The sequence below is a fragment of the Marmota monax genome, unplaced genomic scaffold, assembly GCF_021218885.2.
Source record: "Marmota monax isolate L192 unplaced genomic scaffold, Marmota_monax_Labrador192_F-V1.1 WCK01_AAM20220418_F8-fsc00052, whole genome shotgun sequence".
In the NCBI taxonomy this organism is placed as follows: domain Eukaryota; kingdom Metazoa; phylum Chordata; class Mammalia; order Rodentia; family Sciuridae; genus Marmota; species Marmota monax.
In genome coordinates this window covers 2092344-2111635 of record NW_026693473.1, presented here as the reverse complement: position 1 = coordinate 2111635, position 19292 = coordinate 2092344, and the positions used below count along the sequence as shown (strand labels likewise).

General features: G+C 40.9%; 1 protein-coding gene across 1 annotated transcript in view; it reads left to right on the top strand.

The window, feature by feature from the left end:
* Nucleotides 1-18321, top strand: part of Hgd (homogentisate 1,2-dioxygenase) — a 45241-nt gene extending 26920 nt beyond the window's left edge. Inside the window, exons 5-14 of the mRNA XM_046457809.2 lie at nucleotides 377-436; nucleotides 2541-2632; nucleotides 3755-3789; nucleotides 4734-4813; nucleotides 5391-5490; nucleotides 7266-7390; nucleotides 9206-9310; nucleotides 11495-11621; nucleotides 15179-15360; nucleotides 17961-18321. Coding sequence (XP_046313765.1) covers nucleotides 377-436; nucleotides 2541-2632; nucleotides 3755-3789; nucleotides 4734-4813; nucleotides 5391-5490; nucleotides 7266-7390; nucleotides 9206-9310; nucleotides 11495-11621; nucleotides 15179-15360; nucleotides 17961-18110 — 1056 coding nt within the window. The 3' untranslated portion in view covers nucleotides 18111-18321. The remainder of the gene's footprint in view (nucleotides 1-376; nucleotides 437-2540; nucleotides 2633-3754; nucleotides 3790-4733; nucleotides 4814-5390; nucleotides 5491-7265; nucleotides 7391-9205; nucleotides 9311-11494; nucleotides 11622-15178; nucleotides 15361-17960) is intronic.
* Nucleotides 18322-19292: the final 971 nt, after the last annotated feature.

The following is a 19292-nucleotide window of genomic DNA, read 5'->3' as shown; positions in this document are numbered from 1 at the left end:
GCATCAGTCAAAACTTGCTGATGTGCCTGAGCAAAATGCTAAAAGAAACAAAGAGCTTCTATATGAGAAAGCAACGATTTCTCTTTATTTCTATAATTGAAAGTTCTAAGGAACAAAGACAGTTTTTATTCATATAGATTTCAACTCACACACATCACGCATGTGCACATGATATGCACACATACACCAGTAGACCCCCTCTAAAGAAATGATGGATTATCATTAATTTTAAAATAACAAAATCAAAAGTAGTCCAAACCTCAGAGGGAGCAGCTGACCTCTTTTTTCCTTGTAATTGATGCTCTGTATTGTATTTAGAAAGCCTATGGTTTTCCCTTTGTGAAATCCTTTTCCTGTGTGCATATTTCTTTTCCAGCTTAGATGGAAACCATTTGAGATTCCAAAACCCTCTCAGAAGAAAGTGGACTTTGTGAGCGTAAGTCAATGCTACACCTTCCCATAGCCCTCCTCTCTTCTGCAGTGAATGACCTCATCATTCACAGGCTGAATGCCAATCAGAAGCAGCCTTATTTGGAGGCAGCAGAGACAAACCCACCTGTGTCTGCCAATGGGGAGCTGGCAAAGGGATGTCTTCCTTATAGGCACAACATGAGTCCATGGTTCACCAAAGGGCACTAGTGAGCTTTTACATCTCAGAAAGGCCAATGGGCAGTGGATGTGTTCCTACCTCGAGCTTCTTCTCTTGAAGTTAGAACAGAGGATCTTATCCTTTTTGCTCCATGGGTCCCTTTGATAGTCTGCTCAGACCCATGGGGGTTTTGTTTGCTTTGTTTGCAGTGCTGGAGATTGAATCTAGAGCTTTGTACATGCTGGGCAAGTACCGCACCACTGAACTATATCTCCAGCCCTTTTTGTTTTTCACTTTGAGACAGCTTATCTCTAAGTTGCCCAGGCTGGCCTCAAACTCACAATCCTCCTTCTTCAGCCTCCTCGGTAGCAAGAATATGCCACTGCACCCAGGGATACCTATAATTTTTTTTTAATAGAGAGAGATAGAGAGAGAGAGAACTTTTTAATATTTATTCTTTTTTAGTTTTGGCGGACACAACATCTTTATGTGGTGCTGAGGATCGAACCCAGCGCCCCGCGCTTGCCAGGCGAGTGTGCTAGCGCTTGAGCCACATCCCCAGCCCAGATACCTATAATTTTAATGTGTGAAAGAAATTACTTAAAATCACAAAGAAGACAATTATATTGAAACACAATGATAAAAAAAATTTCAAAAAATCAAATTGTGTTTGATTTATAGTCATATATATATGATTTCTTGTTAGTGTACTAAGTAATGAGCTATATGGGAAATAATTGTGATATGAGCAAAAATGATGCTTTGATATACCTGTGATATATGACATGAAAATATCCATGATTTCTAACATTGAACACAGGCACCTCTAATACTGCTGTGATTTGTTGCCTCTATTCATATTAATTAAAGGGAATGATGAATTTCACTCAAAGATTAGAGAAAATAAATAGAAAAATTTTCTCATCCAAGTTCATGAACCCCTGAAGTGGATGAGTGGGCATCAACGCAGGATGGCAGCTGTAGTTAGTACATAGCTGATTGGCAGCTCTGTTGGCAGTTACAGGGGTGGAGTACTATAATAATACCTGTGCCCAGAGGGAGCCATAGGGAGGTGGGGCTCCAAAAGGCCAGTGGAGTGTTCTGCAGATCAACTTGGCACATAGCTTACCTAGGGACTGTCTAGGTATTCAGCCAGAAGGCCAAATTGTTTAAATTGTCTTGAAAAAATCTTTACCCTTAGTAAATGCTTCAAAATCCTGTATAGACTCACTTCAATAGACCACAAACTTGCAATCCAAATTAAAATATAAAAAGAAATTTCCCACTTCCTGTGTGAATTATGGGTCTCTGAGGAGCAGAACCTTCTCCTTTTGGATTCTTCCATCTATAGCTTTGGGGCTGGGAGCTTTCTGAGAAGGATTGTGTGTTCCCCACTGGGTATCAATCATCTGGTCACACAGCAGAGAGAATATGTTAGAATAGTCAGTTAGAATATGTTTTTCTTTTTTCCTATTCTGGAGAGATTAGATTGACTGCTTCACAAGCAGAGGACTGCTCATATGGGGGTGGACTGGAGGGCATTAACCGGCACCTGAAGCTGCCACCATTTTCCCCTAAGCCCCCTTGATATTTAATATCACCTTGAATGGAATTGCTCCTCCAGGTTGAACTTAAGCACACTTTTGAATTAATTAAAATTAGTGAACTCTTGCCTCATAAATCTATATGATGTAGCCATTAAGATAGCCATATTCAGGTCACAGCTGAAAGGTAGGGTGAGCACAAACAACCATACATAAGTGTAAATTCCAGGCTCCCCAGAGTTAGCCCAGATCCCAAATGTCTCTCTGGTCCCCAAGGAGAGAGCCTTCTGAAACCTTGCCTCATGACCTTGGTGGGCCGTTGGGGGGGGGATGCGGGGGGCAGGGCGAAGGCTGGTCTCTTGGGCACAACTAGTATTCAACCTCTGTCTCCCATGGGTCTCTCCCAGGGTCTGCACACCTTGTGTGGAGCTGGAGACATCAGGTCTAACAATGGGCTTGCTGTCCATATTTTCCTGTGCAACACTTCCATGGAGAACAGGTAAGGGACTCAGTGCTAGGGCTGGGCATCCCCATTCCCCAAGGGCTGTTGCCAGAAGGTGAAGGACAAGTATCCACTTTTACAAAGTCACACCTGCACAGACATTGTTATTTTTGTTATTTTTTCCCTCAGAGAAATATTAATATATATTTGTTGAAAATAATAATAAATAAGCATTTTCTATTTTTACTGACTCTTGTGACAAACAAGAGGGTCAACAGAAAAAAAGGAAGGTGAGACCCTGGAATGAAGGTGTGGTACAAAAAGCATTTTATCTTTAGGTGGATTTGGGCCAGAATATTCTCAATTTCTAAGGTCTGCTCTTGAGATCAAAGTCACAGCAGGGGCAGTCATTAGGCCACCTGTCAGTGGCAGGCCACGCTGATAGACTTGGCTTCAAGCTTTCTGTGAAAAGCAGTTTATATACTGGCGTTTTTTAAATAATTGTTTTTTAAAAAATGGCATTCCTGCGTTTTCTTTGGGAAACAGACTAGTGCAGCTGTTTTGTCCTGCCAGTAGAACCAGATGTTGCATCCAAAACCCAATTTCGGTCTTGCATGAGTCATTTAACTTCTCTGAGCCCCAAATGAAGACCAAGATCATAGTCCTATGGCAAGTCATTGGCAACCTCCCTTTTAGTCCAGCCTCATATTGAGCCACATTCCCCTCCACTCAAGCCACACTGGCCTTCATTCACTTCTTTCAACCTGCATGGGCCCTTTTGCCACAGAGCACCTGTGCATGCTGGTCCTTTTGTCTGGATTGTCCTCTCCCCTGGCCTGGATAATACCTTCAGCTCCCAGGCCAAGAGTCCCGCCTTCAGGGAAATTTTTGCTATCTTCCCAAACTAGTGCAGATCCCTTTTCTTTCATTTATCTGAACTTGACTTTCAAGGGCTATTGTAGTTTGCAGTGATTTAGTTCTGTAATTGTTTGTTTGCGATCTGACTCCCTACCAGGCTCTAAGCTCCATGAGGGCAAAGACTGGGTCATTCTGCTCACTGTGATATACCCAATGCTAAGCCTGGTACATAGTAGGCACAAAGCAATAATTAGTAAATGAATTCACTTGTCTAGACAGTGTTAAAACTGAAGATGACAGGAAATACTCTGTATGTTTCAGATGCTTTTATAATTCAGATGGGGACTTCTTGATTGGTAAGTTCTGACGATTTCAGACCCCTTCACTGTTCATTGATCTCTAGCCACAAGCTGCTTTCTAATTTTCGACCTATTATTTTCCTTCATTCTCAAATCTGTTTTATTTAACTTAATGCAATTTATAGACTGAAGTCTAGAGGCCACTGGTGCTCTGGAAAAGATTCCTTGCATACCTCAAAACTCCTACTCTATTTCCTGGTTTCTGCCTTTACAATTACAGAACTAAATCATCTTCTCTGGGCCTTTCTAAAGTGGGAGATCTGGGCAGCTGAGAAGAAATAAGTGGTACCAGCATGTGATTAACTTATTAACTTAACTCTGGGGGCTGGGGTTTTGGCTCAGTGGTAGATCACTTGCCTAACATGTGTGAGACACTGGATTCAATCCTCAGCACCCACATATAAATAAATAAATAACTAAATGCATTGTGTCCATATACAACTAATTTTTTTTTTTAATATAACTCTGTTTACCTTCAAACTTACCCAAGAAAAGCCCATCTGTCATTGATAACTGCAATAGAAATACAAACTTTCACGAGACCATCTAAAATGTAAGGTCTAATCATTTTTTTTCCAATCTTCCCATTCCATTTGGTGGTTTTAGTGTTAATATCTTGAAACCAACATTTTGGTATAGACATTAGAAATGCAATGCACTTTTTTTGTCGATTCACAAAATTGTACATTTACAAGCTCCTCACCTAGAAGCTGGGGGAAAAATCGGTATTATTATTATTATTATTATTATTATTATTCACATTCTTCCAGATAGTAAAATAACTAACTGAAGTTGTTGGAATATGCATTTCCCCACCCCCGCCAGACATAGAGTAAAGCTCTTTTTATGTGAAATAAAAAGCAAATGCAGCCCTTAAGCCTTTATGAAATAGTTCTTGCACAAAGAGGGTTGCTCACCAATGCCCTGTCTTTTTTTATCAGTTCCCCAGAAAGGGAAGCTTCTCATTTACACTGAGTTTGGCAAGATGCTTGTGCAGCCCAATGAGATCTGCGTCATTCAGGTTGGTAATGTGCCCCCTTCTCCTCCCTGCCTCTCCCTAATTTGGGAGCAATCAGATGTTTCAGCTGCTTCTATTTCCAACTATAAAATTTCTCTGTCATGTCTGGGCAAGGGGGAGGGAGTTTGAGTTGCTCAGAAGGCTTCATGTGCCGAAGGGTAAGCAGGCTTGGGTGCTGCTTTGCTTTAATATAGCACACAACCACGGAGCAAAGAGCATTCGTCATTCATGTTTCTAAGTGTTTATGCCCACTGTGGATAAGGTTCTATTGAAGGTAGGAGGCAGTGAAAATTATTTTTGTTGTTGTTTGTTTTTATTTATTTTTTAATGTGACTAAATCTGGGCTACTTTTACTTCTGGACCCAAGCAGAAATTAGACTAGAATTGGCTTGAGTCACAGGCATGATTAGAAATGAAGCTTTTCTTCCTAATTCATCTTTGATCTGGTCACCTCTCCAACATACCTCAACAAACTAGAGCTTTGCTTTTGCATGTGGGACTGCCTGTGGCTCTGTGGCAGCTTCTCTATAACTACAAGTATGATTTAAGAGGCCACCCCTGTGTCTGCTTTCAATTCCAGAGAGGAATGTGGTTCAGCATAGATGTCTTTGAAGAGACCAGGGGCTACATCCTGGAAGTCTATGGTGTCCACTTTGAGTTACCTGACCTGGGACCCATTGGTAAATCTTCACTCTAGCCTCTCAGCCTTGCTTGAGGACACAGATAATTGCATGAAAGCTAAATATCCTTCCCCCTCCCCACCTCATTCAAATCTCAGCTTTCCTCTTCAGCTAGACCAAGTGTCTTCCCATAAAATATATGCATAACAGAAAATGACCTAAGCCAACACATTACAAATTTCCTTCTAGAATAATATTATAAACCACTGGAGATAAAGACAGTGTGTAATACATTTCTGCAAAGGATGTAGAAGTTTGGGTTACTGTGGATGGGGTCACCAGAAACAGCTTCACAAAAGAGATGAGATTTGACTAATTCTTGATGGAAAGTTGAGGAGAAGAGGAAAGGGAATAACTTTAAGCAAAAGCATACAAATGGGAATGAGCTTTGTGAATAATTACTTTCTTACATTAGTGGGTTGGGTATAGACAGGAAGTGGGGAAAGCCATAACAATAGCCAGGTGGCCATTCCTATGGAAAGGGGGAGGGGACTGAGTGACACACAGTCTAGGAACCTCACTTTTCTCCTGAGCACACTGCACAAAATCCACATGCTTAACAGTAAAAAAAGGGCATCGCTCAGTACTATGAAAAAACAGAAACAACAGCTGCTGTGAGGCAGATTAAAACTTCCTAAAGTGAACCGAGGTCCCCCAGTCCTCATTCTTCTGGCAAGCCGGAGGCTGGAGATTCAGGAGAGAAGAGAAGGTGTTAGGAGGGGTTGTTCTCGAAGCCTCCCTTTGGAGTGCAAGGAGAGCTGGGAAACTGGCCCTGGGTTCCATCTGTGGCCACACCTCCCAGTTGCTTTCCTTGTCAACAGCTTTTCAGAGCAAAACAAGGACAGGCCAGCATGTGCCTTCTGGTCACTCCCCTGGGGGATCCAAATATTCAGAGGAAGGTGGGAGGCAGCAGAGAAGCAGCTGGAGCCCTGGTGGGCCGTCTGTCATCCTGCTCACCACCCACTCTTCCCACTTTAGTCTGGCTTCCTGCTGTTCCGCAGGCAGCGTAGCCTCCAGGTTCCCCGGAACATGTACCCTCCGGAAAATATATATAATTTACTAACCAGCTGGGGGCTTATTTTATTTAACCCCAGGAGCTGGAAATGATAAAACACTCCCCAGGTCTTTCCTCTCAGAGTTAAATTATGTTTTTGCACTTATGCTTTTCATATTTGGTCTTTTGATTTATTTTCCTTCTCTGAGGGAACACTAGTTCTGAGGCAGAGCTAAGCAGGCACATCCTGAAGCCTTTTTCCCTGAATGGAAGATAGAATTTTCAGGCTGGAGAGCAACTTTACAGTCCTGGATTTTGAGTTCTGACTAAGGAGCAGAGGCCTGCCTGGGATGATGGTGGTGGTCCTTCCTATCTGAGATCAAGGACTGTAGATGTGTTCTAGAGTCATCAGAGTTTCCTCAGAAAGACAAATACCTGATTTTCGGTCAGATTTCCCCTTTTCTTCTTTTCTAGTCCTTTCTTCTCCTTTCTTCTCACCTGTAGTGATCAATAATGCATATAAAATGATTTTGTAAAACATAGTCACTCCAAAACTTTAGGATATGATGTTGGTGATGATAAAGGTGATAACTGTAAAATTCCAATTGACCAAATTCCTTGGGTCCTCCAGAAAAGGTAGAAGATTAGGAATCGACTGTCTTTAAGCAATGAAAGCAATTTGTTGAGTGGCTCTTAACCAGAAAAAAGGCCTTTCTCTTTGTGAGCATCTTTCATATGTGATTTCAAGTGTCTAAAAGGACTTTGGGTTACTGTGTTTTAGGAGCCAATGGCTTGGCCAATCCCCGTGATTTCTTGATACCTGTTGCCTGGTATGAAGATCGTCAAGTACCAGGTGGTTACACTGTGATTAATAAATACCAGGGCAAGCTGTTTGCTGCCAAACAGGTAAAATAAGAGGGTTGGCAGACAGGAGAGGGAATGAAAAGGTATCTACTGATAGCCAAGACCAGTATTAGGTACCTTCCATACATCCTTTCATCTTTAAAACACCACTAAAAGTGCTACACCTGAAAACAGACCAGGTAATGAGAAATAATTTACAAATGTCCCTGTAAATAGCAGAACCAGCATTCAAATTCACATCCTTCTGACTCCTAAGGTTATGCTGTTTCTGCTCACCAATCAATGAAAATCCTGGAAATATGTAGGTCTCTATAAATGCTGTGGAAAACAAAATATGCAGGCAGAGAATGTGTTCTGAAAAGGAAAATGAGTTAACAAGAAGATCAACTAAGATTTATGTTCTGCAGTGACTACCTTATTTCAAATACAAATAATGTTTAATACAAAACAAATAGAACTCAGTTAATTAACTTGGTTTGGTTTATACCACCAGCTTGGTAAACCCAGGGCATAAGCAAAGGCCCAGAAAATAATAAAAATAACTTTATAAATGATTACTGTATAGAACTGGTAATGTTACTATGTGTTGTTCTTAATATATTGTATATATTAAAGTAAATTAATCATATAATAAAAAGAACCCAAAGATCTCTTCTACTAACGTTATTTTTTGTCCATCTGACTTATTGCTTGTATTTGACAAGGTATGTTATTTTCCTTGAACAGCACCTAGAGGTCATGTCAACTAGCAGAGGCCAACCAGTTTGGTTCTGGAAATCAACCCTTGAGGCACATATATTGTCACCCTCATCTTAGGATTGGGGGTTCTCAGAAGTGGTTCAGGAACTATTTGTGTTGAAACCTCTGAGAAGCTTGTTGATGTTAACTCACAAGAGCTGATATGCACACCTCTTCACAGCTCTGTTTTCAGCAATTTCACATTAGTTGCACAAAAATGATCGTGGTGAGGGTATTTGTGCTCCAGAAATCAGCAAATGCTGTAAATCAATGATTTTTTCCCCCAGAAAGCCAGTTGTTAAATATATACTAGCATACCTCTGGGACACCTCTTTTTCATGATTCTAGCCCTTGCTGGAGTTCTGTCACAGTATTGCCCTCCCTTATTTCTCACATCTAGGAATGACAATGCCTTCCCACTGCTGTGAGGCTCAGATACCTCCACACCTCTACTTATCTCTAATCACACCTCTGTGGGTAGTCTGTTCACTGAAGTCCTTAGAACATTCTGAGTTGGATCCCTTTTCCTGAATAGACCCTAAGCAGCACTGGAGACCACCATTCTATAACAGAACACTGATCCCCTCCTACCCCATACAGGATCAAGAAGGACCTTGGGGTCACTCTGAAGTTGCTAATCCTTGGGGCTAGAAATATTAGGGGTCTGCTCCCCACCCCTATACTCACCAACTCAAGCATTATGTTTATGGGTAGCTCTTCTAGGTTGCAAAAGCCTGAGATTTGCATAGGAAGTGCCCACTGTACCAGGAAACAGAGGGTAGCCAAGATTGAGAATTGATAGCATCCACAGATTCCTATATTTATGGTAAAAATCATTGAAGAGACACCACTTGGTAACTGTGCTTCTGCTGCACATGTAATCAAAAGGCAGCTGCGGCTTATGAACAAGAAAGATAGGGTCAGTAGCCAAGTGAGGGCTTGGTCAAGGGTGTGTGAAGCAACCACAGAGTAATTAAGAGTGTACTTCTCTCGAAGGATGGTATAATTAGATTTAAACAATATCAAATAAAAAGGGAGTTGTGCTCAATATATACTATAAGATCACAGTTACAAAAACTTTAGATACTAAGATCATCTTTTTATCCTTCCTGTGATTAGCTTGTCTCCCCGTTCAATGTCGTGGCGTGGCACGGGAACTATACACCCTACAAGTACAACCTGGAGAACTTCATGGTCATCAACTCAGTGGCCTTTGACCATGCAGTAAGTCTGGAGGGGTCCTGGGGATGGGGCAACCTTTGGGTGGAAGGGGATCCACAGCAGATTGGTAGCAGTCACAGATTTAATATTTCCAAGGTCACCCTTGGAAGGCCTAGAGAGAGTCATTTGTCCTTTGGTGAAGGTGTCAATAATGTAGCTAATGAGGATACCAAGAACTCAACATTCATCCTTCAACACAGCCAAGTTCTCTACAGTGTAATCACAATAATTCTCATAAGTGGGCAAAAACTTAAAAAAAAAAAAACCCACACAACTGCTAATATTAGTGTTAGAGTCAGAAGAAAAGAACATTTATGGATTTCAAGAAGTCTCTGTCCTCCTCACATCTTAGGAGTCTACCCTACTGCTCTGGCTGCCACCCAGGTACCTCTACTCCCGGCTGTTATTGATAGCGATAGAGCAGACAGCCCTCTTAAAGTCACTCATAATATTCAGTACTTGAACTTCCACCAAAGAAATCCTAGTATACGAAGTTGGTCATATTTTTCAGTCAATTAGGGGGCCACAAACAGGTCCCCAGTCTACAATGTAGCCCCTCCTGAGGCTCCAGATACTCCATAAGTGTTAGTTCTGAGATCCTGGGGGAAATTCATTTTGCAGCCTAGTTCATAATAGATTAACAGCCCACAAGCAGGAGGGATAATTAGCCAGAAAATCAGAGAAAGAAGGATTATTCTGAACCAGTTCAGCTTATCTCTGGAGGAACAAAACTACCTTTCTGAACAAGAGTAACTCTTAATAAAGCCAAAGGGAAAAAAGAAAATTGGGACGCCAAACCCATACCAACATGAAGAAGCATATTGAGGCACTGATAAAGCTTTATTTTAGCCTTACTATGTTTCCTTTAATAGTTTTAGCCATTTCCCATGATGGATGAAGCAATGTTAACTCTCCAAGCAATGAAGATTGTGTTGTTTTTTTTTTTCATTTGAATTTACACAGGTTCAATCTTCTCTGTGCTGCTACTGTAGTTATTTTTCCAAAATTCAGATCTGATCATTCCACCACTGCATTAGAAAACCTTCACAAGCTCCCCATGGCTTAGGATTAAGTCTGAGCTCTGAAGCGTGGTATTTGATGCTTTTCACCATCTGGTCCTGGACTCATTTTTTAATACCACCTCTTGCCCCTCTTCCTTCTGTCAATGCACCCTGGGTTTTAACTATCTCTCCTCTTAACAAAACCTCTGTGCACTTGGATGTTGTTTCTCTTTTCTGTGATTAAAGTCCCCTTCTTTTCTTCTCTCCTCCTTTCCTTCTTTCTTCTTTCCCTGCCTCCCTCCCTTCTTTCCTTTCTTCTGTTCATTTTTAACACCAGGCTTAAAGGACACCTGCTTTTTCAAGCCTTTCCTGATCTTTTTTTTGGGTAGAGATAGTCTCTTTCCTCTCCCCTCAGTTAGAGCTAACGGGGCAGAGAATCGATCCCGATCATCTTGGACTCCCTAGATGTTGGCATGGCATCTGAAATTGAACACAATTGTTAATTTCAATTAAATTGAATCTCAGCTTTTCCACTGAAGGAGTCTAAAGATCTTTAAAAGCATAATCTTGACTCTCAACCTAACTCCTCTACACTATCACCAACAAGTTGGTGATATATAGTTATCACTATATAGTTATATATATAGTTATCACTATATACAACTATATATATATATAGTTGATATAAATATTGTATTTTAGATCTGAGAGTTAATTGATCAGAAAGCAATGAACCAGTGACTTTCCATGGTTAACATCTGGAATCTCTGATTCCCCCAAAGAGAAACCCATCGACACCAAAACTTAGACGCTGTTTTATTTCTGTGTCCACATTTCTCTGAGCATATCTTTTGTTTGGAGCTCCTTGACACCCTGGTCCAAGATTGGAAGGCAGACACAATGGCTCTAGGATTAGTAGGGTAGCAGGGTGTGGATAATGTGGGCTCAGCAGGGTGAAAAGGCAGCTCAGAATGCTTTTAGCTGGTGTGAATTCGTTTTGCTTCAAGCACAGCGAGGGGACAGTCAGATGAGTGATTAGTGCACCTCGAGCAGAAGTCCAGACTTCTGTCATTGGATCAGAAATTAGACTGTCAACTTGAAAGCAGTTTCACGTGCTGATGACGCATTTGTCATTGTCCAGTCCCTTCCTGGCATTGTGCATTCTGCCTTTCCTTTTGTGTTACAGGACCCATCCATTTTCACAGTGTTGACTGCCAAGTCTGTCCGCCCTGGAGTGGCCATTGCTGATTTTGTTATCTTCCCACCTCGATGGGGGGTTGCTGATAAGACTTTCAGGCCTCCCTATTACCACAGTAAGTCTTTCTTTTACCAAGCCACATTTGGAGACTAGAGACAGCAAAGCAGTGAACACTAAGCACTGGGAATAGTGCCCAGGTTGTTTCTGGACACCCCACCTTGCCCAGAGCTCTGGATCCTGCCTCCCCAGTCCCATGCTGTACCCAGGCTTCAAGCTGCTCAAGCATAATCCCTGCAGAATGGCAGGGATGCATCAATTTGGGGCCTAGATCCCCATTTCTCTGGACCTGAAGAGATGCAGAAAGGTTAGTAAAGCAGAAAACAAGAAGTTTCCATAATTTTCAGATTTTTCTTTTATAGAATGGGGAATAGCAGTGATGTAATTAGTTATTCGTTGATTTGAGGAAGTTTATTACTTAAGCATGGTTCAAGAGCCAGTAAAATGTGCCTTTTCTAGTTACTTAAGCAGGACCAAGCAGATTACTGTCTACACTAGGGGAGAGACTCTATTCTGGAAGGAGTTTCTACAGAACATTTGTTGCTTAGAACTGGAGCTAACAAATCTATTTTTGTTTTGTTAATATTATTGTGACTAATGGTTAATGATTATTGGTCAGTTCCTAAGTCCCCATCATAAATTCTTTAAAAATATTAACTCATTTAATTTAAATAACAGCTGCAAGAGATAGGTAATATCATTGTTCTCCTTCTATTTTTCAGAAGATGAAATAGACACAGAGGGATTAAGTAACTCTCTAGCCCTCACAAGCTAGTTACTGAAAGAGTAAGGATTTAATTGCAGAACATCTCTGATGCCAGAAGACATTTATGACCACTCACTGATGCTGCTGGCCTAATGCCTGGCACATAATACACATCTAATAAATATTTATTCAACAAGTGAATACATCATCAAGAATACATTAGGTCATGGCTATTTTAGTGAACTTGACATTTTTAACTGTACAATAACTAGCTGAAAAATCAAATCTAAAATTTGATGTATAATTCTGCTTCCCAGAGATTGTCATTTTTGGATGTAGAACTCTAGAAAGACTCTAGGATAGATCTCAGTTAGAACATTCTAGAAAACAAAATGGGTAACTTAGGCATCTGTGAGGTTGGGGAAGTAAGATCCTCAGGATGAGGATCTCATAGTCGGATGTTGGCATCTCCCTTTTCAGGTGTTACCATCAAAAATGACTTTCTTTTTTTCTTTTTAAGTTTATTCTCAAGGCCCACCCCATGGAGTTTAATTCATTGGCTTTAAAGTAGAACTTCCAAATCTGCATGTTAGGCCAGCAAGCCAAGGTACTCTATTGTAGAAGAAGGTCTACAGACCTTTTGTTGAGAAATAGTAACAGGTTTGTCACCCCAACTATGCAGAGGGATAATAGAGTGTTATGACATGGTCAAGTTCACTACTGTGCTATAGAATATCAACCCTCCTTCGTCTTGATCTCTCCTTCAGACCATGTGAAACAAATGGCCTTGTGAAATGCCTCCTATAATTTTTTTAATGACTCCCTAAGTAAATTTGGCCCCAGGATAGATCTCATAAATGTATGGTGATCCTGAGTAGGTTGGGAACCCTAAGTTAGAAATTAGTTTTGCCAGAGATATTAAAAACTATTGCTTTAGCAATACTCAGAATCTTTGCTACTTTGATGTGACTTTAAAGGAGAAGCAGAGAATTATTTCCCTAGAAATATTGCCTCCAGTCATTTCAATGCATTTTAGTCAAAGAGATTCAGCTTTAATCAGAAAGGCAAGGTCTACCCTCCCACTGTCCTTTGAAATATCGAAAGTGATGTAGAAATGTTATAGCCAAACTCATTGCTACCTAAATTCATATTCAGATCAAAGCTGAATTCCATCTTGCTCTCTTCTTAAAATTAAGCTGGGAAGGTGACCCTGAGGATATACACTAGAGTGGGGAGCGTGACAGCAAATTTAAGAGCAGAACTGTTTTAAAAATGTGGATACTTCCTGCTTCCATTCGCTTCTTTTCCTCTATTTCTGCTTTGTGGAGAACCTAATAGAACTATGTATGACCTGGGTCTCATCCCCTTAGTAAGGGTTGTTACTTTCTCACTTACTCTGTAGGATCCCACAGCAGCTTTTACTTTGGGGGCAGGATGGGCGCAGCTGCTCAGTGGATTACAAAAGTATTTGGGTACACATTTGTACTTTGCATATGAGAAAGAAGGGCAGGGCATGGATAAGACAAATGTTTGACTTTGCAAGTGTTGTGACTTCCATATCTCTACTCTGGCATGGTTTGCATTCTCAGCACTCTTCATAGGACAGACTATGAATAGCATTAAACAGATTATTTCTTATTCCTGTCTGTATCACAGAACTTAGCATAGTGTCTAATTATATACATTGGAAAGATGGGCAGATGGGTAAAGTAGGAAATGGGTGATGAATGGAGAGATAGGTAGATGGCAGATGGAGATGGAAAGACACTTAAGTTCACTCAGGTGTTATATTTCTTTAATTCTTGTTCTAAATGTGTTATTATTCTAATAAAAACCTTTATTACAATAAAAACATAAGATTGAAAGAGTGGGAGCTGGTAATGTCTGTCAAATTGTGTGTGACTCCAGAAAGCACAATTAAGACCAATGAATTTAAATTATATGAAAGTACATTTCCATTTAATATAGAAAAGAACTTTCTTACACCCAGAGTTGTTAAGTTACATGATAGACTTCTTGGTAGAATGGAGAACTTCCATTCTTAGAAGGCATTCAGGTAGAATCCAGGAATCTGTCAGTAAAGATACAGAAAATTTGGGGCTGGGGATGTAGCTCAGTGGCAGAGTGCTTGCTTACCATTTGTGAGGCACTGGGTTTGATTCTCAGCACCACATATAAATAAATAAAATATTTTTTAGGTCCATCAACAACTAAAAAAAAGAATAGAAAATTCTTCTGTGTTGAGTAGCAGTAAGAATCCTTTCCAATTTTAAGATTTAGTATTATAGAAGAACAGAAGAATAAGATTATATTCAATTAAGATACAGAAAGATAATCTTTGTTAAGATGAATATCATTTATAGTCTGTGTTTTGTAGATATCAAGATTCTGTCACACAGATTTTCATTTAATAATGAACTGTAAATCTAAGCTTCTTTCCATTACACCACCGTCCATCAGTACACACACACACACACACACACACACACACACCATTTCATCTTTCTAGACTGGGAACCAGAAATGTGGTGACACTATGTACTGCTGTGCTGCAGCTATTGAGGAAGGAGCTCTGATCTAGAAGAGAAGATGACTTTAATACGGGAATCTATCCACTTGTTATTATGATTTCCATTTTTATTATTATCTTGTCTGGGCCTTGATTTCTTTAGATCTAGTCTAGTTTCTTTCAGATGCAGGAACTCAAGACTTTCATCTACATGCCATGGAGTAGAGCTTTGCCTACCAAGAATGTTGTTTTTCTGTCTAACCATACTCTTTATTAATCCTATAAAATTTATCAGATCCTCGTATCTTCTTGGCATTCTGCAGGAATAATATTTTAGAGGTCTTGATGTTTATTATTCTTGCCTTAAATAATAAAAATAATAATACTTCAACCTTCCCAGGGAACTGCATGAGTGAATTCATGGGACTCATCCGAGGTCACTACGAGGCAAAGCAAGGTGGATTCCTGCCAGGGGGAGGCAGCCTGCACAGTGCCATGACCCCCCACGGCCCTGATGCAGATTGCTTTGAGAAGGCCAGCAAGGCCAAGCTGGCTCCTGAGAGGATTGCTGATGGCACCATGGTAAGCAAATTAAATGCCAGGCTCTGGTGGCCTCTGGGCTCCCCAACTGTGTTGAGAGGAAAGTGCCTTTTTTCTCCAAAGTCACAGAGGTGGACTAGGAAGAGTTGTGTGTCTGATTGTGCAAGTTTACGTGTATATAAATATACCCACTCATATACATACTAGACTTATGGTATGGGGTGTAGGAAGACCTTTGGACTTGGAGTCAGACCTACATTCAAATCTTATCCTTAATTCTTGTGTGACCTTGAACAAGTCACTTTACTTCTCTGTGCTCCATTTTCCCCATCTGTAGAAAAGCCATGCTATCCAGCCCAGCAGATGGTTGTGAGTTAATCTTATGAACCGCTCAAATGCAAGGAAATATTATTAATATCCATATGCAGCCCTGTGCCTGTGCTCTGTTTTTGAGTCTTCTGCTTTGGGCAATAACCCTCCAGGGCCACAACAGCAGGGGAGGCAGGATGTCACCTTCAGCCTGTTTCTCAAGCCAAGGAGGGTCAGCAAGCCTTTGCCTTACTCTGGTCAAAGCTTGTGAGCAAGATCTCAGCTGTTTTCTCATTTTTCTTGGCTCTGCTTTGGCATAGAATGAAACTGATGGGAAATAGAAACTGTTTTGTATTCTTCCGGTGTCCGGCTGTAAACACTGAGGCTGAACACAATTGGCGGTGCTTGATTTTATTTTATTCTTGCATTCTTGGAGGTAGAGTTAATCGACCACAAGAAGTAATTTTATGCTAAATCATATGCAAATTCGTTTTACATTTTTAAACAAATGTCTCCAATGCTACCTGGTTTAAAATCTATAACACAGACCTGCTTGACTCCCTGCCCAGCTCATAAATTACCTAAGCAGTGAGCCCTAGCTGTCCATCTGTCCAGTGCAATTTGCTTTGGGTCTTAACTGCAAAGCCAGAGTTGGTGGAGCTGCTTGGAGGAGGAAGGAATAGAGTACCTCCCATCTGCTTGGATTTGGTTTATGCTGAGGTCCCTTGCAAGGGTATCTGCAGGGTTCTTATAAGACCCCTATATCTCTGTCTCATGGTTTGACAATCTTATTTAAGCTATTGTTTCTGAAGCCTCCTGAAAGTGCACAGGCTACTCCTGAGTTGTCACACAGTAACCATTGGTTGGTCCCGTAAATTGGCTTTGGATAGTCATTGTTACCAGGAAGCAGTTTTTATAACGAGCGAGACTTCAGGTAATGTCTGGATCTAGACGAGTAGTAGGAAAGAGCTGTCCATGTAGAGGTATTAGGTTGAGAGACCCAGAGTATCCGGGAGCCCACAATACCTGATGAGGAGTACCCAACACTTTACCCAACTTTGAGTTTCCCTCACTCATTCCCATTATATAATTTTAGACCTAAGGGAATTGTAGACGCCTTATTCTTATTCTAGTTTGGAATGATTAACTTGATATAATATGGTCTCTGTAGCTTAGTTGGGACGGAGCTTTTAGTATTCTAGGAAGCACCTAGGAAGCAGTCAGCAAAAGACAGCAATATTAATTGCCATAACAGCTATACCTGAATAGAGCTTTATACCTTACATAACACTCCATAAATCTCATCCAGAGCTCACATGGAGTCTGCCATAGGAAGTCAGGCAAGAACACTTATCTCCATTGATGTAGGCAAACAGAAGGTAATGTAATGAGACAACAAACATTAATATGGGTGCTCCAAATAGTATCACAAGAAAACTGTATCATTTCTCTTTTGTCTGCTATATTCTTTAAATATCTTGGCTGGGAATGTCTTTCAGTCGATAGATCTCTTGCCTAGCATGTGTGAAGCCCCTTTCCCCCACACACAAAAGCTATATTCTTTAAATTTTTTAATGTGAGTATGTAAGAATCATAGGTTGGTTGGTTTGTTTTTGGTTTTGCTCTTATTTTTTAAGGCCACTGTGGTAGGAATATCAGCTACTGATGAAGCTGAAATATCTAAGTTGCACAGAATATTTAAATATTCTTTCTGTTGTTGACAAAAATATCCAGAACAGTGTGAGATACACCATTCAGACCCTACTGGGATATGACTTTAAAAGTGCTATAGTCATTCCTGCCTTTTCCTTTCCACTCCTCTTCTTCCTCCTTTTCTTTTTCCCATCTGATTTCTTGGTCAGAGTCTTGAAAGAACAAGCTCAAATCTCAGCCTTGCCACAACTTATCAATTCACTTCCTAGCTCTGAGCCTTAGCTTCCTCCTTTGAAAAACAGAGAGACTGTCCTCTCTCACAAGGACATGGCCATGGTAAGTGATAACCCCTGAGAAGAAGAATATCTTAGGACTCTCCCACCTCTGCTCTTGGATCTAGTAAAATGAGCTCCATAATGCTATGAGAATAATGTGAGGCCTAAGTGCCCAATTCCACCTCACAGAATGAAACTCGAGGCCCTGAGTAGCTAAAGGTTTTGCACAAGGTCTCATCAGCTTCTGAGTGGTAGGACCAGAACCAGAACCCAGGGTGTGGATTTCCTCTCCTCACCAATTGATGAGTTGAAGATTTTGCTAACCTATACCTTCTCTTGACAGTTAATGAAATGTTCTTTATTGTCTACCTGGTCCCTTCTTATCTCCATCCTCATTTCCTACAGGCATTTATGTTTGAATCTTCCCTAAATTTGGCAGTCACCAAGTGGGGACTCAAGACCTCCAATTGTTTAGATGAGAACTACTACAAATGCTGGGAGCCTCTCAAGAGCCACTTCACCCCCAATTCCAGGAAACCAGCAGAATTCAACTGAGCCTGGAGCATCGTTACCATACATGAGAATGAATTTGTGCCATTTCCCTGAGAACCTTGTGCCTTCTAGAAGTAACAGGGAAGAGGGTTGGTTAGAATGAGAACTCATTTTTTCATAGTCAAATAAGTCAGAACATTTGTGGAAATCTATTAGTAAAGTTCTATGGCTATCAGCTTACTTACTCAATAAATTTGCTGCAATTCTGTTGAAATGATGAATGATTATAATTAAGTCTAGATGAGGCTTATCTGTACTGGCCAGGACTGGTGAGCCAAGTAAATCCAAGAGGCTGGACCAAGGCTAACACTCCTGCCCATGTAGTTGTCCAGAGGGCCTTCATTTTATGAGAACAATGTAAGCATCCCTCGGGGTCCACAAGACCAGGAAGGATGAAGCATGAGGTCAAATTCTTAGGATTTATTCCATGCATGGGGAATTCCAAGGGGTCAGCAGAGTTTCAAACTTACATCTGTGAGCCTAAAATAGATGGGCAGTCAGGACTGTAGTCTATCTAATCTTGGTGGTCATGTAACAGCCAATATGATGATATTGAGCAAAAATCCCTGTACCCAAGAAGAGAGATTTCATTCTCTTGGGTGATCTGCTGTTCTGATTTGCCCATGACTACTCCAAATTTTGCAACTAAAGCCCTGTATCCCAGGACACCCTTCAGTCCTAGTCAAGCTGGAATAGTTGTTCAACCTACTATTCACTCATTTATTAAACCATTTGATACCTGTATGTTGAGTCCTTACTCCCAGCTCCAAAGCAAGGTGCTAGAGATGAGTGGTTGAAAAGGAAGAAGCAGTATCTCTCCTTGGGTTGCAGACATTCTGGGAGATCAGGGTCAGAGGAAATCAAGATTGAGGCATAGAGCCATGATAAAAATGAGGCAGGGCCTGGCACAGTGGCCTACACTTGTAATCCCAGCCACTTGGGAAGCCAAGGTAGGAGGATCATGAGTTCAAAGCCAGCCTTAGCAAAAGTGAGAAGCTAAGCAACTCAGTGAGACCCTGACTCTAAATAAAATACAAAATACGACTGGGGATGTGGCTCAGTGGTTGAGTGTCCCTGAGTTCAATCCCTAGTACCAAAAAAAAAAAAAAAACAAAAACGTAAATAAATAACAATGCTGTACCTGATAGCTCCCTTACTATGGTCAGCATCCCACCCAGACTATTG